The following is a 24,584-nucleotide window of genomic DNA, read 5'->3' on the forward strand; positions in this document are numbered from 1 at the left end:
ACTGTACAGTGGTTACTTATGGGCGTAGGTGCCGTAATATTCATTTGTCCCTTAAGAAAGATTTCTGTTATCTATAATAATTCATTTTTAACTTACTGCGGCCTGATCAAATGAGAAAATAATATTGACCAAGATTTTCAGAAGTGACATGATTTTGGGTGCCCAACTTGAGATGTCTTTATTAGGGGCTGATTTTCAGACACAGCACTTTCTGAAAGTCAGGTATCCATTCATGTGTTTTAGAGGGAAAAAAGGGCACACAGAATCACTCATCACTTTTGAAAATACTGGCCACAGGCTGGTGTGTATGTGCATGTGCACATGCATAAGGAAGGGGCAGGATGAAATGCTCATGTTCATACTTAGAAAGAAAAATTAATTTCAGCATAAGAAATTTTGAAGATTGAAGTGGTTGGTGGTGTGATCAGTGCAAAAATAGGTTTGATATCAATAGAGGGTGACTGTAACACACTGACAATGAACTTGAAATGAGACTGTTTAAAAGCTTTGAGGAAAGTAGTTAACAGCAGACTGAAGGATAAAGGAAAAATGTAAAAACTCAGGTAGTCAGCCTCGAGGCTATTTAAGAACAATGTGTTATATGCACATATAGCTTGTGTATCTCTGAGTCAAAAAGCTATGTGATTAAGCGCACACAGAAAAAAGTGCCTGTTTTAGATTTGTTAAAAAAAAATCCTTTAAAAATAAGAAAATGGGCCTAAACCACACAAATACTGGCTGGGACTTTCAAAGAGATCAAGGAAGTTAGCCACCCAAATCCCATAGAAAGTGAATAAAAATTGTGTAATCATCTTTCTTCAGCTCCTGTAGTATTCCTAGCCACTGTCCATGGAGCATAGTACTACTAAGTAAAATGCAGATGTGAAGTAACAAGGGGAAAGAGATTATATGAAGATAACTAAAGATATGAAGCTAAATAAATTTTTTAAGTCTTTAAATCTGAAGCTGCATGTGTGACTGAAAGCTGGCCATCATGGAGAGAGTGGAGGAAAAGAAAGCAATGAAATAGCAGAGAAGTTGATGGACATTTAGCATTGGACTTTACCAGGCTTTATCACTTGGCCTGTAGGGAAAAACAAGGAAATTTATATTCTTAAAATATTTATTTATTTATGAGAAATCTAAGTGTGGCCTTCGCAGAGATTGAAATCATAGAGGAAAAGTCAGCAGGTAACTTGAAAAGCTTGAGCAAAGGAGGTCAGTCGAGTGGCAGGTTCTCTTGACGGTGTTTTAAAGGGAATAAACATGAAATCATGGAGATACGGAGGAGGATATTCAATACTAGTCCAATCCAACTCCCATTGAAGTCAATGGGAATTTCTCCATTGACTTCATTGGGAGCAGGATCAGGTCCAAAATCTATAAGCCAGCAAACGTGCCTGAAGATTGGAAAGTTGTTAATGTGGTATCTTTTTAAAGCAAGATCCTGGGAATTAAAGGCCTATGACCCTCACCTCAGTTCTGAAGAAACCAATTAATAGCTTAATTAAGTATACAATAGCACAGCACCTGGATAAATATAACTTGATAGGTCAAAGAAGCATGGTTTCTGAAAGAAAAAATCAAGCCTCTTCAGATTGTTAAATTCCTTTGAAAAAGTGAATAAATGAGCGGATAAGAATGACCTGATGAACATAACTGACCTGGATATTCCAAGATTTTTTGATAAGCTCCCCCCTTGGAAACTATTAATTAGAATAACAACATAAAAAGGACAAATGTGTAAAAACTAGCTAAGTAAGAATCAATTGTTGGGAACCTTGGGTTGGAATTTGGTTCAGATTTATTTAATATATTAGGACTAGAGAGCCTCTAGGGACAACCCGTAGCTCCAACACCCTAGGTGAAGCGCTGAGAAAGAACTGTGGCTGTGAGAATCACCGACCCTCTTCGCTCCAGGGGCGCAAGATGGGAAGGAACCAAGGGACTGCCTACTCCCTGCCATTCCCTGTCCATTCTCTTACCTTAGCTATCCCTTTCCCACCCACTTGCCCTGGCAGGAGGAGGTAATATGGGACATGAATCCCTGCTCTCCCCGATACTGAGAGCCATAACCCCAGTGAGTATTCCATTGTCCTGCAGGGTGATGAGCTTGGATCCTGCTCCTTTCAATAGCCACATATTATTTCATTATTTATTTCTTTATTTCTTAACTACAGTAGAGATCGCCCATACAGAAAGCATTAGGTGCCCTAACAATCACTTAAACTTACAACAACCTTATGATATTAATAGCACTATGTACTCAGATACAGCTAACACAATAACTTGGCCAGCAAGCAGCACTCATTAATAACCTTACAGGTAACACATTAACTCAGATCGCCAATAAATCCAAGCAACAGAAGAGCCCCTTTCAACCCATTTCCACACACCCCAGGATCATACCCTCAACTTTTCCTCAAAATATTGTTAAGCAAACAGCTCTTCCAGCCTGGCCAAAAAGTCATCAGGTTTGGGATATTTTGAACTAAGAGGAGGAGCAGGTTCCAAAGTTGCAGGGCCCTCACAGAGCACACCCTGCCAGCAGTTTGCTCTCTTTTGTAATGAGGGGGGAATCTAGCTCAATCACCTTGCCGACTGAGGAACAATGGAGACAGATGCATTGGACCAGTGCATAGCTGAACCCTCAGAGATTTGGGTGGGGAAATGGATGGTAAGTTGATGAAGTTTGCTGATGGCCCTGAAGTGGTTGGGCCAAATACAGAAGGCCTCAATGGAGCAAACTTCAATGGAAACACATTGTTTTGTATGATGAACAGCATTTGGACCAGTGTACATAGAATTTACAGCGGATTGTGATGTTGTTTAGATGGATTTAAATTCATTGGACAGTTGGATGGCAGAGGAAATTCAGTTTGGATAAATGCAAGATAATGCAAAATAGGATAAAAATAATTTGAACTTACATAAGTGACATAAACTAACAGACTCTGAATTTTTGGGGTTGACTTAGGAAAAAAAAGCCCAAGAACAGTTCAATGGAGATGTCTTCCAAATGTGCTGCAGATGGTTTAACGACAGATAGAATGATCGGGTGCATAATTAAAATCAAAATAAAACCATACAAAAAAGTGTAACGTAATATTGAACTATGGTCATGTCTTGTCCAATTTTGTCCCCTTGTTTTGTGAAAAATATCCCTGAGAGTTAGGTGAGAAGGTCCAGCGAAGAGTAGCAAAGAGAGTTAGAGAGGCGTGGCAGCACTTGCATATGGTGAGACTGCAAAAATTAGTATTAATTTGCCTAGAAAAGGCAAGAACTTTTAGAGACTCCATTGTGACTGTTGTAAATTATGAAAGGGCATACTGGAAAAAATCATCAGCTCTTTTAAAAAAAAAATGCTATCCCACAGTATAAGAACAAGGGAATACTTGTTTAAATGTGGTTCCGGTCTGGAAAGTAGCCATGTAAACATGGCATCTTTTTACTCAATATCTTTTAACTCCACCCTTTTAGTATATTCAGAGTCATATTTGCTTACTTTAATGATCAAAAGTATGTGTTTATGGGGGGAGAAGAATGGTTTTTGTTTGGGGCTTTGGGGGGTTGTTTTGTTTGGTGGTTTTTTTTAACTTCAGTTTGGCTTGCAGAGCCAACACAACTAAAAGAGAGAGAGTGAGAACTGAATACTATTCCATTTTGTGCTCCATGATCAACTGAAATATGCTTATGCATACCCACTGAAGGCAATGGGAGTTTCATAGGTGTCACTAAAACAATAACCTGAAGACAAGGCAGCTGCAGAAGTGTCACTGTTAGTTCTGCAGAACTTTCTCACTGGTGATGATGCCCAAAATAGGAAGACCCCAGCCTGCACTCTTAGAGCACAAACTAAGATTACTAGTTTAATCACAAACTGATCACATATGGAATATGAAATTCACTGAAAGAAAATAAGTGTGCAACTCCACAATATCTTATTTGCTAGGATCACTTTTCAGAGTAGAATCTCACTTCAAAATTAATAGCTGTGGCATTAGAATAAAGAAAAGGAAATTCTCTTTTATACTGTGGCAAATCTGTGGAACTCATTACCGCTAAAGGGCAGTTGCTGTACTGACAAAAGGGCTGGATAATTTATGACCTTTAATAGCATATCAATAAAATAAAAGCAATCAAATCTCAGGATTGCTTTTTTTTCTTTTCTTTTTTTCTTCCTCTATCCTCTGTTGCATCACTTGTTAGCTCTGGCCAAAGGTGAAGTACTGAATTTGATTGATCTGTTCTGGTATAGCAAACCCTAAGCTCCTCTCCATAGGGAGCAAGTGCCAGATTTGTTTCCCTGAGAGATGTCTAAATTTCTCTCTAATATTCTAAATTATTTCTTCACGTGTATGTCCCATTCATGGTTTAGGTTGGAAATGCTGACTCCACCCCCCTTACTGAACAAGAGTAAGTTTGAATAGTTTCCAGAGTAATCTAGCATTTCTCACCCAGGAAAGGACAACCTCAGTTGAAAAATGGCATGGGGGAGAAATGGGATATTATCCAAGATCTGAAAGTAGGTAGAAAAGTCCCTTCCTCAGTTCAAAAGAAATCACTGAAACAACATATAGAGGGAGTGAAACTGATTTTTCTTAAAGAATATATATATGATATACCAAGTTATTTTTTAGCCTTGGTTGTTTTGTCTCTTCAAATAATGATCTCCCACAAGACCTTGTTATATTCATTACATAATCACTTTGCACTAATAATGGGAGAACTTTGCAAATGACTGAGCTTTTGACAGTTGAATGCAGTTAAATATATTAATGAAAGGCAATTTGACTGTTGCAAAAACTGTTTCACATCCTCTAGGAGGAAAGAGAAGTGGTGGCAGTGGTTTGAACATCAGATGTATTCAGCTCCAAAATCATTGGGAATTATGGGGTTCATAAATGATTGAAGTGCAAAGTGGAAAGGTTTTACTGTATATATAACATCTGATAGCTCATTTTGAGCCAAAACCAAATGACAGGTGCAACTTGAAAAGTGCAAACTTTGTAATTGGACTTTAAAGTAATATGTGTATTAAGGGTTTCTTTCTGAATGTGACCTTATATTTTGTGACAATTAAAAGCACACCAAACTACTTTGTTTTATCTGTTGTTCCCATTTCAGATGATCATTCTCGAGTGAGACTGCAGCCAATTGAAGGAGAAACAAACTCAGATTACATCAATGGAAATTATATTGACGTATGTATACTGATGTAGTAAACAAAGTTAACATCGCTGTTCAGCCAAACATGGTCCATGTTATCTTTACACTTTATTGACCATTTCTTATAGCTAGCATAGCTGATCACAGTTTTGGCTGCCAAACATTACTGGAAACCACAGTCATGGGAACCCACATATGCAATAAAGAAAAAATAAAACACCAAATATTTGCCAGTGAGAAAATGAGTTCAGTCATTTCTTGAAACTGCCACACTCTGGAGTGAAATTTTGCCACCAACATTACGTGGCTATTTTGCCTCCTGATGCTTATGTGGACCAAGGAAATGTTATTTACATTGTCTGTCAACAACTTGGCATAATTTCACATTTAAAAGAAAGCTGTTCGCATATTAATGTGACAAAACTCTGTAATTCCTAATGCAGTGATTTGCAATCTCCTGTCATTGCTACACTTTTAAGTTGCCTTCAAAGTATAGTCTGCAGCTGTTAACCAGTACTTCTAATGCAAGCAAGACATTTCATTAAATATGTAGGGTCTTTAATTATTGAAGACTGCTTCTTTGTTCATTCTGCATCATGTTAACTTAATGTTTTACATTAGAATAAATTCTTTAAGAGACAGCATGGTTTTTGGTTGAAAGGATCAAATCAAAAGTAGAATTGAAAATCAAGAAAAAGTCAACACTGTCTAAAGCCTGAAAACTAGAGATGGAAACTTCAGTAATTTTAATGTTCATTGGGAACACTAGACATGAGAGTACAGAACAACTGCTGATTCTTAGGCAGGCAGCAGCCTACATTCAGTGATTTCTTCTTCCCCAGTGACACCTTTTAATGAAGGTGTCACAGTCTCCGGTTCAGACGTGTCCACCAGGTCTGACAAGGGAATTTAGTAGATTTTTTTCTCATACAATATAGAGCAACCAAATTAATCCTTATTCTTATATAACATTCTTTGGGTTATCTCCTTCTAATGATAGTAATATGTTTCAAAGGCAGTCAGATTAGGGTTATATTTCTACCCCATTCTTTACAGTTTCAGAAACTTAACACATTAACCATGAGGTAAAGATAAAAACAGAAACATTTCCATTTAAAAGAGTAATAAAATTGTAGACAGAAATTTGTGTAATAAAAAGTAGAGCTGGACCCAAATTGAGGGGTTGGATTGGGATTTAAATTCAAACTTTTCCAAGGTTCAGGGTTGTTCAGACTTCAGGTTCGGGGTTTAGTTGCTTATGTATAATTCAAATTATGCTTTGGATCCAGATCTGAACATCCACAAAATGTGGTGGAGGAGGGTTTGGATCACGTGCTCTTGTTCAAGACCCTGATATAATGGCTTCATATCATGTCTTCCTGTGCCAGAAAAAAAAAAAAAGCAGAATGAATTTAGTGGGACAGCTGTGTGAGCACAGAAGACACTACTGGTGAGGGTTGTGGGCCTGAAGCTTCCCATTCCTTAGAAGATAGCTGTAGTACAAAGCATCTAAGTTTCTTTGGATCATCAGAAATCACTAGACAAAGTGATCATAAACAGGTAGACACTGTGGTTGTTTATTAGCAAGAAGGTATTCAAGATTCGGTTGTAAATGGCAATTTGTCTGTCCTTGGTTTCACAGATGCAGACGTGCAGCCTATCTCATGCAGGCAGATTGTAATAGATGTCATATCAGAACAATGGAGTTACAGTGGGAATGGCAGCTTCATAGGCATTGGCATGGAAAAGGCTGTTTGTATCGCGAGACATTCCCTTGAACTAAATCTCCCAGTGTCTGTTTTGTTGGTAGTCTGAATGAATCCAACCCCGCAGCTAGTAGATGATGCTCGGATAGAGAAATGCCAACTCTATCCACCGTCATACAAATAAGTCTCGATCCTTAGGCACTCAAAGTTTGCCTCAGAATGGCATATAAAGGAACCACTTCAGTAGTTCTTGTAACATTTTCTGTTCTCCAGGGTTCTTCAGATTACTTCAGTCTTGGTGCCTCACTTCACTCCTTACCCTTAACACACTCTGCACTGGCAAGTTGATATGGAGTATGAGCTATAACTTTATATTTCTTCCTTTTGTTAGTTGGTGTCATAACCTAACCATTATTTAAAGCTTTTGGTATTAATATTGATATGACTGTCTATAATGATGTACTGTTACATGAGTTAAATCCTTGGCAATAATCCTGTAGCATCAGAAACAAAAATACTATACAAATTCTGTTGTTTCTAGTTTGCATCCTATCAAGAGCCAATATTCTTTGTTATAAAGAATGCAAAAGTTGTTAGTGTTGATTGCTCAGCCAGCATGTGATTAAGTTTCTCTTGCCTTCACAGAAAGAAACCGAGAATTACTTTTCAGTGTAATTCCTATTTAGAGCTGGACAAACTGTTTACACCAAGACATTTCTTCATAGATTTTACCCTTTTTCTGTTCAGAAATAATTTGTGAGCAGACCAGAGGGCACAGAGAACCTCTTCCCTCCCTAGCACACACACGCAGCATCCATGCTGACTATAAATCTAGTGTTCTCTTAGCTGCTAAGCAGGGAACTAGCATTGCACTCAGCAGCACTTCACAGCTCGAGGGCTTGGGGATGTGTCCAGACTACCAAGTGCACCTAAGTTTATGTTGCTCCTTTTCAGAGAAGCCAGTAAGGAACTTCCAAAACATACTAAGTCAGTCCTCTACCCACGCACTGCGCAAGCCAATAGCTATGGGACCCTCCAGTCCAGACAACATAGCTGCTTCTTGTGCCCCCGCAATATGCCTTTCATTGGAAAGGCCAGAATTTGCTCCTAATATGTAACTTTTGTTGTTGTGATATTCAATAGGGTTATGAACACTAGTCTCTATGACATGACAATCATACCAGCACATGATGGTGCATTGCATTGCAAATTGACTCAAAACTTTTTTTCCATTTTTTTAGGGTTATCACAGGCCAAATCACTACATTGCTACTCAAGGTAAGCTAATCTCACTTTATATATTTCTTGCTGGTTGTGTGAACAAAAAACTACAAACATTCTTGTATGATGGTTTATACTCTGTAATACATATTTTTGCCACAATAAATACAAAATTACTCTATGAACCCAGATATGGCAAGCAGCTTTAATTCAAACTCTCCAAATTCCAAGAGCTTAGTGTTGAGTTGTCTTTACCTTTGGGTTCAGTAGTGCTGTGTAGAAAAAAAATAATATCTACCCTTACTTTTGGCTTATGTTACTCAGTAGGACTTGCTAAAGGACAAATAAGTAGTGAAAAAGATGACAGGCAAAAATTTCAAAAGTGCCGAAGTGACATAGGAACCTCCTATCGGAGTTAGGTGCCTAAATATCTTTTAGGATCAGGTCTCTATATCCTATTGAAAGTCAATGGAACTTAGGCTGCTAAATGAATTAGGTGCTTTGGAAAATTTTACCCAGCAGGTTTTAATACAGGACCTAAAAACGCACTAGACTTGCAACACTTTGAAAAGAAAATTGAATTTCTGAAAGTCAGATAAAAGAAAAGGAGAACTTGTGGCATCTTAGAGACTAACAAATTTATTTGAGCATAGGCTTTCGTGATCTACAGCCCATGTCATCAGATGCATTCAGTGGAAAATACAGTGGGGAGATTTTATATACACAGAGAACATGAAACAATGGGTGTTACCATACAGACTGTAACAAGAGTGATCAGAAAAGGTGAGCTATTACCAGCAGGAGAGTGCAGGGGGCGGGGACCTTTTGTAGTGATAATCAAGGTGGGTCATTTCCAGCAGTTGACAAGAAGGTGTGAGGAACAGTAGGGGGGGAAATAAGGGGAAATAGTTTTACTTTGTGTAATGACACATCCACTCCCAGTCTTTATTCAAGTCTAATTTAATGGTGTTCAGTTTGCAAATTAATTCCAATTCAGCAGTCTCTCATTGGAGTCTGTGTTTTTGTTGAAGAATTGCCACTTTTAGGGCTGTAATCGAGTGGCCAAAGAGATTGAAGTGTTCTCCGACTGGTTTTTGAATGTTATCATTCTTGATGTCTGATTTGTGTCCATTTATTCTTTTATGTAGAGACTGTCCAGTTTGGCCAATGTACATGGCAGAAGGGCATTGCTGGCCCATGATGGCATATATCACATTGGTAGATGTGCAGGTGAACGAACCTCTGATAGTGTGGCTGATGTGATTAAGCCCTGTGATGGTGTCCCTTAATAGATATGTGGACACAATTGGCAACGGGCTTTGTTGCAAGGATAGGTTCCTGGGTTTTTGTTGTGTGGTGTGTGGTTGCTGGTGAGTATTTGCTTCAGGTTGGGGGGCTGTCTGTAAGCAAGGACTGGCCTGTCTCCCAAGATCTGTGAGAGTGATGGGTCGTCCTTCAGGATAGGTTGTATATCTTGGATGATGTGTTGGAGAGGTTTTAGTTGGGGGCTGAAGGTGACGGCTAGTGGCGTTCTGTTATTTTCTTTGTTGGGCCTGTCCTGTAGTAGGTAACTTCTGGGTACTCTTCTGGCTCTGTCAATCTGTTTCTTCACTTCAGCAGGCGGGTATCAGCAGGCGGGTATTGTAGATTGACAGAGCCAGAAGAGTACCCAGAAGTTACCTACTTCGTTGCTTGGGCTTCGGTTTCAGTCCAGGACAATGGGCTCGGGCTTTGGCTTCAGTCCTGGGCCTCAGTGAGTCTAATGCTGGGCCTGCTCTCTAGCTTATTTTGGCGGACTCCCTGAAACCTGCTCGCGGCCCCCCAGTGGATTCCGGACCTCTGGTTGAGAACCACTGTACTACAGTAGAGCTTCTTGTATTTTCCTATGGATTTGAAACAGTTTGAGTTACATCTGAGTACCACATTTATTTTAAGGTGTACATGCTCTTTTCAGAGCACCAGCTAGGACAAAAGGTTTCATTTCCCATGTATTGGATTTAGAAAGAAATGTGTACCTTTTTAATGACATACTGTTGAGACAGATGAAGATCATAGCCAGCCACCTCAAATAAGCGTGCTTCCTCTGACTGCTGCTGCCACTTGAGGAGCCCAATCTATGCAGCCTCCAGCCCCTAGCCCTTGGTCTTACCAAAGGGAGGCTCTTTCAACTCTTCCCCCCATCTCCCCACCCCCAAACCCACTATTGCTAGTTCCAAATGTTCTGCTCCTTCATTGCAGTCTCCAGGGTGTGAAATCATTGGGACAGGGTACATCAACTTGACTCCACCCAGAAAAGTGTGATCGCCACTGGCCTTAACATCTTAGGGAACCAGGGGAGGCCATTTAAACTTGCCACTGCGGCCACCCAACCACAGTGACCTACAGCCCCTAACCTCCCTACTGGTGGACTGGGGAAGAGAAACAAGGGTATTTTCTGGTGTTGGTTGTTAAGGCTAGTTTTTTATACCGCTCTGCAGGAGAGTTCTGTTTGTCCTTTAATTTATGTTACTGTTAGTTATTGTCTCCTAAAAATGGAAACAGCAGCAACTATGGTTGGCATTTTATTTGCAGTCCAGAGTATAGTTGTTTTCAGCAAGGGAGCAACTGGAAGGCCTTCCTGGGAGTTCATTACAAACCATTCTGATACTGAGTCACTCTCTGAAGCAATTTTAAATGCTGTTTTAACTGTCACTGCAGTACTTGAATAACAAGTACTAAACTTGAGACCTTTACTCAATGGGCTTTCAAAGCAGAGAATCAGACACAAGAATGTGAAAAAAACTAAACAATTTATTAAAGAAAATTATGGTAACTTGAATGTGGACTGGCTATAAGTGCCCTTCCACACCCAAATCCCACCCAATAAGGTGGTAAAGAAAAATAGTTAGAGAGTGAGGAGAAAGAACAAAGACAGTGAAAACAAGTCTTTCAAAATTTAAAGAAGAAATGACTATTTAGGGTGCAATCTCTTTAGGGCAGGAACTGTCTTTTTGCTTTGTAATTGTGCAGTGCCTAGCACACTGGGGTCCTGGTCCGTGATTGGGGCTCACAGGCACTGCTGTAATACAAATAAATAAAAGTAATGTAAAAAAAATCTTACCAAGGAAAAAAAGAATAGAGACCAACTTGATACAAATTGGTTTTGCGTTTGGATCCGTTGGGTTTTTTGTTTTTTTTTTATGGACGAGATCCTCTAAAATCTGTTTCTCACATGAATTTGGACCAGTTTTCCAGCATCCTAACTTCAAGCCAAAACCTCAAATCGCTAGTGTGATATTTTCTCTTCTTAAAATAATTCAACGGAAGGTGTGGTCTTGATTTTTAACAGTGTTGGCAAACATGCTGAAACCCATCTTTTACACTGGATTAATTACAATCCTTAAAAGAAATCATATAGAGGGGAAAAGGCATTTGCTCCATATGTTAAATTTTCTGTTTCTCTTTGTCATTTTCAGTTGTAAACCTGAAACTGAGCTTAGCTCTCAGACATAGCCAGAGGTGTTTATATTCTGTCTTGGAACAGTTTTTCTTATAGAAAAGTACAAACACGTGGATGTGATACTACATTTTGAACTGCATGTTTAATTCCGCAAAGATACTTCACAGCAATTTTAGCAATCCAACCTCCCTCTACACTACATTATGTTTTACAGGAAGATATCATTAAAGAAGCCAGTTCCATGTGGAGTTAGTATGATTGATATTTAATTGTCCTAGTATTTTTCTTCAGCTGCATTAAACATATCAAGTGTTAATGAGCAAATATAATTGTATGCAGCTAAAAAGTGGAAAATGTAATCAGTTCATAATAGGCTACCAATCTGGTTTTAACAGAGTTGGGAGTTCCATAATCACCTGTTTATTAGAGTATTACCATCTTCCAAGAGACAATGTGGGTGAGGTAATATCTTTTATTGGACCAACTTCTGTTGGTGAGAGGGACAAGCTTTTGAGCTACACAGAGCTCTTCTTCAGGTCTGGGAAAGGTACTCGGTATCACAGCTAAATACAAGGTAGAACAGATAGTTTAGCATAAGTAGTTAGCACATATTCTAAGGGACCATTCAAGGAGAAAAAAGAAAAGGAGGACTTGTGGCACCTTAGAAACTAACCAATTTATTTGCGCATAAGCTTTCGTGAGCTACAGCTCACTTCATCGGATGAAGTGAGCTGTAGCTCACAAAAGCTTATGCGCAAATAAATTGGTTAGTCTCTAAGGTGCCACAAGTCCTCCTTTTCTTTTTGCGAATACAGACTAACACGGCTGCTACTCCGAAACCTGTCATCATTCAAGGAGAAGTGGCCCATTAACACCCCTGTAGACCATCTTCCATGTGAACCAGAGTTTGGTTTACAGACCCTTATCTTCCAGCCTGGAAATGCATATACCAGTGCTGCTATTCAGTTGATTAGGAGGCAGATGCATTTTTGTAAGAGCTAGCAAATGGAGTGTGTTTTAGTTAATATCCAATCAAGGGAAATTCTTACTGCACTTCAAGTGAAATAAATTCAAAACCTGCAATTTGGATTAGAAAATCAGCATCTCTTTCTCTCTCTCTCTCTTTTTTTTTTTTTCTTAATGCCATAAGCATAGTGGGACTGATGGGCTGAAATTGCCATTAATGAAGACATTTTGTGGTCTGCGTAGTTGGCCCCGACAGTTAAAATGCGCACTTGGGTCACCTGGATAATAAAGAATCCTTTGTCACAACTCAACACAGTGGGTCATGTAGGGCTAACAAGCAGGTGCAATGTACAAATCACCGCTTGCTTTTTTCCCTCCCTTTTTTTTTTTAACGTGGATTTAATTCTGTAAACTGTACAATTTACTGGAATCTAGCTCTGTTTGCAGGAGAGAGATATTCAAAGAATTTCACAAAATTCTTTTAATAGGAGCATAAAGCATTAATTTTTATACAGTATTTGGTCACTCCCATTCTCCTCAGTTTTCATACTGCCAATGGACCATATATGACCCCGATATGCAGGAAAAAAATTACTATTGATTCCTTCTATTTTGTATTTAATTATTTTCTGTCCTGTGAAGTTCCTATTAATAAACTTAGTATTAACAAAGCTGTTTCTAACAAGTCTCTAGCAAAGGTTTTATAATGTTTCTTCAGCTAAAGCACTAGCATTACATTCTGAATGCCAAATTCATGTTAGTATAGTTCTTCAAGTGCTCATTCAGGTCAATTCCAATCAGGTGCGCACGCGTCACATGCACAACAGTCAGACGATTTTTTCCCCCTAGCAGAATCCATAGGGTCGGCATCGGCACCCCCTGGAGTCGCACCTTTATGGGGCCCAGCCAACCCGACCCCCCCTCGGTTCCTTCTGACCGCTGGTGACAGCTAGATGGAACTTCCCTCTCTTTTGCTTCTGCAAGCGCCTTTAGCAGTGTCCCACTGTGATTTGTATAGAGTTAGTTTTCTTCGTTTCTTAGTTAGTAGTAGTAGTGTTAGAAGTTGTTTCTCTAAGTTTCCATTACGGGGGGTTCTCCCCACCCCCGTTTTGTTCCCCAACACCAGGGCATGCCTCAGTTGCCGGGGTTCAAAGCGTGTGAAGTTTGCGGTAAATTGATGCCAAACAGTGACCTGCACACTTCTTGTTTAAAGTGCCTTGGTGAGAGTCACCAAAAGGACAAGTGCCACATTTGTAAGGGGTTTCAGCTGAGGACTCTTAAGGATTGAAAGTAGAGACTCAGAATTATCCTCATGGAGGCAGCCATCTGCCTGCAGTCCGACCCTCCAATCACTGCGCACTCCAGTACTGTATAGCTCTTCCTCTTTATATCACTGAAAAGGGGAAACTCCTACTGTGTATTGTAAACAGTGGTAGCCATTAACAAGTCAAAATTTGTCAACAGTTACCAGACAGTGTTATCTGAGAGTTGCAGAGTTTTTCCCATTCTATACTTAACATCAGGGATAACAGTAATAACTGTGTGAGAGCTTTTGGTATTTTAATGGTTTCCTGAATAGTCTAGTCCTTGTGCTAATAATCCAGTGTGATTGTTTTGTACACGCTCTAAAGGATCAAATGCTTCCCCCCTTCTTTTCTCAGTTGCAGAAGCCCTAAATGTAGAACCTCTGACAAACCGTGAGGAGACTGTGACAGGGTGATCTGCCCCTTTAGAGTCAGGGGGCAGCCAGCCCTGTTCTGGAAAGAAGCCCAGCAGGCAAGTTCTGGGAACCAGCTGACCCTGCTGAACAGCATCTAGTGATTGATTGAGTCTGACGATTCCCAGCTGAGGGATATAAATGGGGGCCCCAGCACCACAAGGCAGCCTGGGACTAGGAGAGGATGGGAAGTGCACCTTCCTGTGGCTGCAACAGAAAGCTATAAGAGGAAAGCCAGGCCCTGTGGACCCTCCTTGGCTGGGAATAGGGTTGCCAATCCTCCAGGACTGGCCTGGAGTCTCCTGGATTGGCATTGATCTCCTGGTGGTCATTGAAAGCAATCTAGGAGATTTTAATAGGATATTTAAAGAAAATTACATTACATAGTGTTGGGGGAAAAAATCTCCTGGAATAGCTTCAGTCAGAGTTGGCAACCTAGCTTGGAAAAGTCTAAGCTCACTCAGCTACTGGAGGCGAAAGGGCCCCTTGAACTCAGTTGAGAACAGGACTGTTGCTTTTTCTTGTTGTTCTACATTTCTTTTTGTTTATGTGTTGAAAAATATACAGAGCCCTGAGATAAAGGTTACAAACAGAACTGGGCATGGTTGATTGTTTGCCCCAGGCTGACAATTAAGTCTACCAGCGTCCAGAAACCACCAGTGCCTTTCCTCAGCTCAGTATGTGTGGTCAGAATGGATTGTTACCTTGGGGGAGGAAAGTAGCCCTGGAATCCATCCCGAGGTAGAAACTTTAGCACCCCCAAGCATATGGGTCCAAGAGGCTTCAAGAGCCCATGTAAAATGTGAATAATAATACTTCTGTGATCACCTTTTAGAGCTACCGTGGAGACTTAAAAAATCTTTTAAAAAGTGATTTGAAGATATGAACAAGCTACAAACGTGCTAAAAATTAATAATTGATTATATATTTGTGAGGGATGAGTTTCCTGTCTCAGACATGCTGTTTCTGCTATTTGATTGCTGGTGTTTGGCTCATGTGATATTGAAAACAAAAGCAGGCCCTCCTGTGAAGAACAATAAGGAATTGGAGGAGTACAAGTATCCTGGCAATATTTATAGATCCCTGATTCAACAACATCATGTTGGCTTTATTTTTCTGTTGTGAAGCCAACCTAGAACACTGAAGAAAGATTCTTACATATGAACTTACTCCATGCCAGAATTGTGTAGAGAAATATACAGGATCTAACTGTTGACTAGGAGGAAGCAGCTTTTCAGCTGAAAGCAATGAGATTGTTTTGTCATATCATTTACACAAAGGGAGATGATTCAAGGCTCTGGAAAAAAAATTCACTGTTACAGAAACTAGAAAAATATTTTTGTGAGAAGTAAAATATTTTAAAATGAGACTATTTTTTTTTGCAGTTTTTGCAGGCAGATCATTTACTTTTATGACTTCCTGAAACCTAGATAGTGAGCTTGTTGTTGGTCTTGTGAGCCAAGGCCCAAATAAACTTTAAAAAACAAAATCATTGGCAGACTGTACTTCTTGGTTCAGAAGCCTCTCAAATCCCTAGTGAACTAGCACATGTCCTGTAGTATTTCTTTTTGGCTGAAAGTTTTGTCCAGGAAAGAATTGTACAGCGTGGAAATTTAGGGATTTGTACTACTCTAGATGTATCCATGAATTTTCTGAGTGTGTTTCATGAAAAACAACTGTCTGATTATTTGGTTCCCCTCCTGGCTAAAGAATGCTGCCCTATTTTGGGATTGATGAAGGAAGGGACGGAAAACTCTTGGTGCAGTACTACTAATGTGCTTATCAGTCATTATGTGTTAGGGCATAGAAAGGAGTAGAGAAAGGTAGCTTGTGCAGAAATCATAAGCTCAAAACTTCTGCTTCCCCACTGTGTTCTCTAGGACCCCTCTGAATCCTAGTTTCCAGCCAGGCTTCAGCAGTCTAGAGGAAGTCTGGCACTTGATGTGAGGAGGCCTTTGGTCACCTCATTTCCTGAAAAACAAAAGTTCATTGAGTTCAAAAACAAAATGTATTTCCTTTTCCAACAACAAATACAACAGTTTTTCTGAACCTGAATCCAAGCCTCTGAAACGTCATTTTTTTTTTTAATTCTGCATCTTTCCATGGCAATTACATTCTTCCCAAGTTGTGATAACCACAGTCAGATATAGCACTTTGGGTGACATCAAAACACTGATTTTGATTGGATTAATGTTGTCAATTAATCCAATCAATTAATCCAATCAATCAATTAATCAATTGGATTAATGTTGTCAAAACACTGCTTCTGATTGGATTAATGTTGTATTTCCTGATGCATCTGCATTATGTCTTCTGTGCAGTTGCATGTTGAGATGTAGGCTTTGCAGAGATTCCCTCTGCAGCTACTAAGTCTCATTCCTGGGCAGGTATGCTCATTTAGTATTTTCTGTATAATGCAGTACTATCCAGGCTATCCAATTAGAATGGTTCCCTGTATTTAAACAGCACGAGTTTAAAGAAACAAGCCACCTGAACACATAACACACAGATTTTGACTACATCCATTCACAGTGTGTTCTTTTGGACAAAATTTTGGAAAAAACATAAGAAACAAATAGCCAGAATGAAATCATATTGCTGAGTTAAAGAAAAGTAATTTTATAATTATCCCCTAATGCTTATGCTTGGTTCGACCTGCTGAATAAGTTAAAACAAAAACAAAAAAGAACAAAAGAAAAGAAAACTCTTAGAAGAAGTTGTATTGTCCATTCCCCAACGAACCCCTCACTGTCAGAGGGGACAAAATGACCTAAAAGCTCACATCCATTGTTAATATCGATGCGTCTCCATTACATGCTGGTACTAATTCCCCAATCCAACAGATAATTTACTCTCAAGCTACATACATGTTGTGTGCAACATCTTCTTTAGAAAATAAATTCCTTGTCTTTCAGAATCTTCTAGTTCTCAGACTTGACCATTTGGAATATGTGGAAGATCAGTAATTACCCAGAACTCAATACTTTTTCTTCTGTGAATTACTATAATTGAGACAAATAGATTAGTAAGAGTCGAAAAAGGACTGAACATTTATTATATGAATAAGTAGAGATTCTGCAATTATGCTAGCCAGGATAAATTTGCAAAGGCTGAAATCAATCGCCATCTAAGGTCAGAAGCCGGAAACTTCCTTTCGTGGTCTAATTCAGCGCAACTGGCCAGGTATATTATGTACAAAGCTTTTATGCCTTCACCTGCATCCAACATTGCCCACTGTCAGAGACAGCAGCTCTGGATTAGCTAGACCACTGATATTATTGGCTTTCGCTATGTTCCCACAGTACAGTAGTCAAAAGATATTACAGAGAACAGCAGTTTGTTCTTTGGAAAATCATATGACATTTCCATTTTATTTTGTTGATACAGAACAAATAGAGGCTGTATTGTCTTAAATAGCACCTGCCAAAAGTGCACAAGCAAAGGCTGGCCTTGGATTTAATAATATATCTAAGTGCAGCTATGACTTGTGTGTGAACTTGATGGAAATATTAATGTGGGCCAGGGATGGCTGATATTGCCATAAATGGCTAGGGAGTTGGCATGTGACTGCTACACATTATACCAAACCTAGTCTGTTCACTCCAATTCTGTTGCCTCCTGTCATGTGCTTAGATTGTAAACTCTGTGGGGCAGGAACACTCTTCTTCTTTTAAGTTGTATACAGTTGTATGCAGTGGAGTCCCAATCCCCAACTGGAGCTTCTAGACTACTGCAATATAAACACACACAAATAATTAGTGAAGAGAAATTTGTGATATTCCTGCATCTGTTTGTAAACTAGAGGTGGGCAAAATATAGGAAAAAATGTATCTATGCTTTATTTATATATATATATAATGTATTTATGTATAAATGTATACATATATATATACCTAGTTTCGTGAATTGGGTAAATATTTTTTTTAAGGATTGTGAAATTTGTTGTATAAATTTTTCAGGAGATGTTGTTTCAGTCACTTCTATTCTAAACTGCCAGGGAATTCAAAGTAGCTATTTAGTTAAGCTAAAGACCCATTCTAGGGTGAAGTGAAGACAGATGCACACATTCCATGAACCACTGGTGCCACAGCTCATAGCTTCAGTACATTGTAGAAGGCACATTATGGGCTAAATCCTTCCATGTTCTCACAGAGTTGGGAGGAGAGGCAGAGGATTTAGAGAACCACTTCCCTAATTCTGTGTAAACTCTAGTACAGAATCCCTGTATTGACACAGAAGGAGCTAGTGCACTGGCCCGGGCCATGCTCCGTGTCCAAATGAGTTGCAGTTGGGGAGCCTTAGTCTCATTGAAAGTCAATGGGCCTTAGGCTCCTAGATTACTTAGGCTGGAAATTTAACCCTGTGTCTAATTGCCAAAGCCAATTAGCCAACAAAGGGTTCTGGCTAGCTGGTTAGTAGTATGTAGGGCTTGGTTCCTGCCTGATAATCAGCAAAGTACTCTGCACAGTGCTTGGCTGTCATGTAATCTTGGGCTGGTCAGAAGGAGTTCTCTTCACAGAGGGTACACCAGACAGTATCTCGCTGCACAGTTCAGGGCATTTACGTTAGATGTTAAAATTGCATTCAGCGTTTTCTTGAAACACCATGTTAACAAGATTTAGTCAAATCTGTTTCTTATTAACAGTCCATATAGGGTGTGCAAATCATGAAAAATTCAGCTTAAAATTAATAGTTAAAGTATAAATCCTAGTTAATTCATCTGAATTGGATTGCTGTGGGATTGTGGTATTACTGTTTGTTTTTTCTAACATTGTAAAATAGGAGCGGCATATCATTTTTAAATGTCAAAAAAAGAAACTGGTGACTAAATACAGTTAAAGTTATGAGAGAGTTTGATTTGTGATAGAACATATTTTAATGCCCAGTTTCAAACTAGAAGTAAATGAATCTGGAGAAAATCTGTTTGATTATGGTTTATGTTATGATGTTCTGGTAAAATCCTAACTGACAAAGCACAAACTAGTACATATTAGAAAAGAAATTGAATCCATGAAGAAGGAAATATGTTTCTTAAGTACTTTTTTTGCAGGGGAAGGGAGGCCTGAAAAGATGTTTCTCTAGTGTAAAGCTCTCTGAGGCAGAGACTGTCTTTTTTCCTGTTTATTCAGCACAGTCACATTGTGGATGGTATTGGAAACAAAAAATAATTAATAGCCAAGTGTGCCTTCCACAAATTCAGCAATTAATAGGTAGCACTTTAACTCTTAGTCATTACTTAAGGCCGAATTCTGCCACATCCTGTGTATGTACAGTTGGACAAGACCATATGAATTACTATACCAGATAGCATCAGCCCTATTTGAGGGCTTACGTGGGACTTAAGAGGTGCACCGGCCTTGTGCTGGGCCTCAGCACAGAAGGGAATTTCACCCTTTGGGACTTCTTAGTAAACTCTTGTGAGCTCTTTGAAAGTCCAAATTATATCAACCAATTCTTCTTTATCCACTGATGGGCTGACATCCTTAAAAGAATTGTAGCAGATTGGAAAGATTGCCCTGTATGCAAGTTGATAACCATTGTGTGTACATGTTCTACCTGGATGGGCCATCACAATTTAATGGTATCTCAGACTGAAAAATTCTCCACTGTGTGAGGAAGGGAAGGTACAACAGTCCCCATGTAAATATAGCCTTGTATACTTGTAATATTCGTAAATATTTAATTTTTAAATAGTTTGCTTATGTCTAGTTTAATTAGTTAGTTAGAGTTATGTGTGGGGCGGGTTCCTTTCTCTCCCTGACACCAGAGCATTATGCTCAGGATTCTGTGCTTCAAACCTTGCCTTTCCTGTCCCCAGGTCTTTCTGATGAGTGACCCTCATGACACTTGCCTTTGCTGTTTAGGGGAGGCACACATCCCATTTAAGTGTGGGATTTGCTGTTTGTTTCCCCCTCGCACCAGGCAGGCTCAAGAGTTCCAGCTGTGTCGATACCTCAGAGCTAGCCTGGGACCTAGAGTGGATCTGTGGGCTCTCCCATTCTCCAAGTCATTGCCAAGGACCTCCAAGCAGTACTCCATCGGCACTGGCAGAACACCTCGCGAGGCTGAATAACTCCACCAAGGGTAAGGAGAAGTACTTGAGAGCAGAGAAATCTGCTCATAGTTCCTGAAAGAAGAGAGACGCTTTTCCCCTTTCTTCAGGTTTGAGCAAGGCTCCGTGCCCTACACAGGGTTTCACCTGGCGCTCATGGTGAAATCGGGCAGACACTGATGGTACTGGGAGCTTCTTCTTCTCCAAAACTCCTCTGAGCAACGCAAAGATAGTAATCAGCGCATGCTCTCTACACCGGCACTATGGCTTCACCATCGGTCCAGTTACTGAAGACACCAGTAAAACCAAGGAATGCTCTTCTGGAGGATCTGATGATCTACTCAGCTCCAGAGTCCCTGATCCTGATAGACCAAGTGTTAGTATGATACATCAAAACGTCATCCATCCACCACTTCCCAATCCACATCTGCAGCAGAGCTATGATATCAGGATGCTCTCTCTGGCCCAACTCCAATTGTGCCACCCTCACACAGGTGACGCTAACGACTTCACCATTTGAGTGAGAACAGTTCTTAGAAGAGAATCAAGAGATGGACCTGTTCCAACAAGGGCCTCACCACAACAACCTAGCCCTGATAGGACTTCCAGGGCTTCATAGAGACTCTCCCATATCCAGGACCCATATTCTCCACTGAGGGAGCGCTGGTACTCATCATACGGTCAACCTACCTATTGACCATAATCACATTGGGGCACATTGGACCCTTACCACTGGGTCTTGGAATTGGAATGCTACAGATTCCAACCTCAATCTCCAATATTTAGAGAGGAAGCTCCTGGTTACAAACATCTGAGGTCCCTAAAGAGATACAAGCAACAGTGCAAAGCCTTCCCTTCGAAGGGAATGCCTTCTTCAGTGAGAAGACAGATGAGGCACTCTCCTCACTGAAAGATTCTCGACCAGCCTCTGCTCATTGGGTATATATACCCAATCTTCATGGAGAGAATTCTAGAGACTACAATAATAGAGATACTAACTACCGCCACAGCCATTGTTCCACTAACGATCCTATGAGCCACCAAGAAAGCGCCAAAGACTACAACAAGGCAAGCTCATTGGTCCATCACCATCTTCCCTTCAGACTCATCAGCCCTCTAAAAAGGCATTTTGACAGATGGCCCACGAGCTGACAACCAGTTATTTTGGTAGCAACTTTCCCATCATTCAGCCATCACCTAACCCATTTCCTTTCATGACAGATCTTTACTTCAGACAAATGGGTTTAAATGTTACTTCCACCGGCTATGCCATCGAGTTCTAGTCTATTCCACCTCCCAGCCCCCTCTTTCCCTCTTCTGGGACTCCTCTTATTATTTTAAATCACAGTTTTTGACATATTTTCTGAAAAGGTGTTTTACTACGATCCCAATTGCTATATAAAATTGCAGCATGGTTCAGAGAAAATGTAGAAAGTACTTATGGGATAATTATCCAGTCAGATCATGGATTGGCAGAACATTAGTAATCCTGTAGTTTTGCATACAAGTGGAGCCTCATGCTGTGGAACTGTCCTTATTCTATATGGAATGTGGAACATTATTCTATTAACGGTTGGAATGTTGCATTTTAAGATTGCATCAGGGAAAGACACTTTCCTGAATTTTTAATTATACAACTTTGAATCTGTCATTTTGTTGCACCACTAATTATTTTTGTTGGTTTTATACTAAATTGTCAAGACACCTTGGACTGTACTTTTCCTATTTCTGATAGGCATTGTTTCCTTGTCAGAGCATTTGCAAATATTCATCTTTGCTATGGAGTCTCGAAATCAGAACTGTTCATTAGAAACACTGTAGAGTACGTTGAATTTACCAGCAGGGATCACATACCTTTAAAGAAAGAGGGCCAAAGTGTGAGTGCCCGAATGCACATGTGTTAGATGCTAATGATAGTGTAAGGGACTGTTACTCTCTAGTGTGTCCATGCAGTAGGCAACCACAGTGCTGCAGCCCGTTTTCCTTAAGTGAAAGAGGGAATGCCACTATTGCTGCACACCCAAAGCAGAAGGGCCAAGGATACGGTGTGAGTCATCTCATGCCCTATGTACCTGGTATCGCATAGAGGCCAGCACTGGGTGGGAGTAGGTTCATTGCATTTCTTTTAAAGGTGTAGTTTGTGCTGCTGCTGAGCTGTGAGTCTCCCTACTGGCTTCTGCCCGGTCAGGCCCAATGCCTCTGGCAACATGTGATAATAGCTACGATGTCCCATGTTCTGCCCCTGGGGAGCCCGATGAAGTGAGCTGTAGCTCACGAAAGCTCATGCTCAAATAAATTGGTTAGTCTCTAAGGTACCACAAGTACTCCTTTTCTTTTTCCGAGCTAAATGGTATCTTCTTAATCTCAGCACACTTCCAGCACTAATATCCGTAATTTAATTCTGTTAACCTGGACACCAAATGTTATGGTGTGAACTTGCTGTTGTGTTAGAGGCAAATGTTATAGAAGTTAACAACAGCATTTTTTTAAGAACATCAGAAGCAGGAAGCCTGCCAAACAATCAGCGGGGCCACTGGATGATTGAGATGCTAAAGGAGCACTCAAGGAAGACAAGGCCATTGCGGAGAAGCTAAATGAATTCTTTGCATTGGTCTTCATTGCAGAGGCTGTGAGGGAGATTCCGACACCCAAGCCATTCTTGTTAGGTGACCAAATCTTAGGAACTGTGCCAGATTGAGGTGTCAGTAGAGGAAGGTTTGGAGCAAATTGATAAATAAACAGGAGTAGGTCACCAGGATAGATGGTATTCACCCAAGAGTTCTGAAGGAACTCAAATAAGAAATTGCAGAACTACTGACTGTGGTGTGTAACCTATCATTTAAATCAATCTCTGTACCAGATGTCTGGCAGATAGTTCATGTAATGCCAATTTTTTTTAAAAAGGCTCCAGAGGCGATCCTGGTAATTACAGGCCGGGAAGCCTAACTTTAGTACAAGGCAAATTGGTTGAAACTATAATAAAGAACAAAATTATCATACACATAGATGAACATGATATGTTGGGGAAGAGTCAACACAGCTTTTGTAAAGAGAAATTATGCCTCTCCAGTCTATTAGAATTCCTTGAGGGTATCAACAAACATAACATATGGACAAGGGTGATCCAATGGCTATTGTTTAACTTGGACTTTCAGAAAGGTTTTGACAAGGTCCTTCATCAAAGTATCTTAAGCAGAGTAAGGAATCATGGGGTAAGAGGGAAGGTAATTAGTAACTGTTTAAGAGGTAGGAAACAAAGGTTAGGAATAAACGTTCAGTTTTCAAAAAGGAGAGAGAGAAATAGAATGGTGCCCCAAGGATCTGTAGTGGGAGTAGTACTATTTAGCAAATTAATAAATAATCTGGAAAAAGAAGATAACATTGAAGTGGCAAAGTTTGCAGATGATACAAAATTATTCAAAATAGTTAAGTCCAAAGCAGACTGTGAAGAGTCACAAACCTGGGTGACTGGGCAACAAAATGGCAGATGAAATTCAGTGTTGATAAATGCAGAGTAATGCACATTGGAAAACATACTCCCAGCTATACATACAAACTGATGGGGTCTAAATTAACTGTTACCACTCAAAAAAGAGATCTTGGAGTCCTCATGGATAGTTCTCTGAAAACATCTGCTCAGTGTGTAGCAGCAGTCAAAAAAGCTAACAGAATGTTAGGAATCATTAGGAAAGGGATAGATAATAAGACAGAAAATATAATAATGTTACTATATATATCTATGGTATGTTCACAGTTTGAATACTGTGTGCAGTTCTTGTCATCCCATCTTAAAAAAAAAAAGATATATCTGAATTGGGAAAAGTACAGAGAAAGGCAAAAAATTGATTAGGGGTATGGAACAGCTTCCAGAAAGGAGAGATTAAAAAGACTAGAACTGTTCATCTTGGAAAAGAGATGACTGAGGTGGGATATAATAGATGTCTATAAAATCATGAATGGTGTGGAGCAAGTGAATAAGGAAATGTTATTTACTCCTTCACATAACACATGAACCAGAGGTCACCCAATTAAATTAGTAGGCAGCAGGTTTTAAACAAAGATAAGGAAGTACTTCTTCACACAATGCAAGTCAACCTGTGGAACCCATTGCTAGAGGATGTTTTGAAGGCCAAAAAATAATTACATAAGTTCACGGAGGATGGATCAATCAGTGGCTATTAGCCAAGATGGTTAGTGATACAATCCATGCTCTGGGTGTCCTTAAACAGCTGACTGCTAGAAACTGGGACTGGACGATGGGATGGATCACTAGATAAATTGTCCTCTTCTGTTCACTCCCTCTGAAGCATCTGG

The 24,584-nt window shown here is 39.9% G+C and overlaps 1 protein-coding gene across 9 annotated transcripts in view; it reads left to right on the forward strand.

Annotated features, from left to right (window-relative positions):
• PTPRM (protein tyrosine phosphatase receptor type M) overlaps positions 1-24,584 on the forward strand; it is a 682,939-nt gene that overhangs the window by 606,901 nt on the left and 51,454 nt on the right. For all 9 annotated transcript variants that reach the window (XM_048840290.2, XM_048840291.2, XM_048840293.2 and 6 more), the window contains 2 exons: positions 5,128-5,204; positions 8,117-8,153. In XM_048840290.2, coding sequence (XP_048696247.1) covers positions 5,128-5,204; positions 8,117-8,153 — 114 coding nt within the window. The remainder of the gene's footprint in view (positions 1-5,127; positions 5,205-8,116; positions 8,154-24,584) is intronic.

This window comes from Caretta caretta, chromosome 2, assembly GCF_965140235.1.
Source record: "Caretta caretta isolate rCarCar2 chromosome 2, rCarCar1.hap1, whole genome shotgun sequence".
In the NCBI taxonomy this organism is placed as follows: domain Eukaryota; kingdom Metazoa; phylum Chordata; order Testudines; family Cheloniidae; genus Caretta; species Caretta caretta.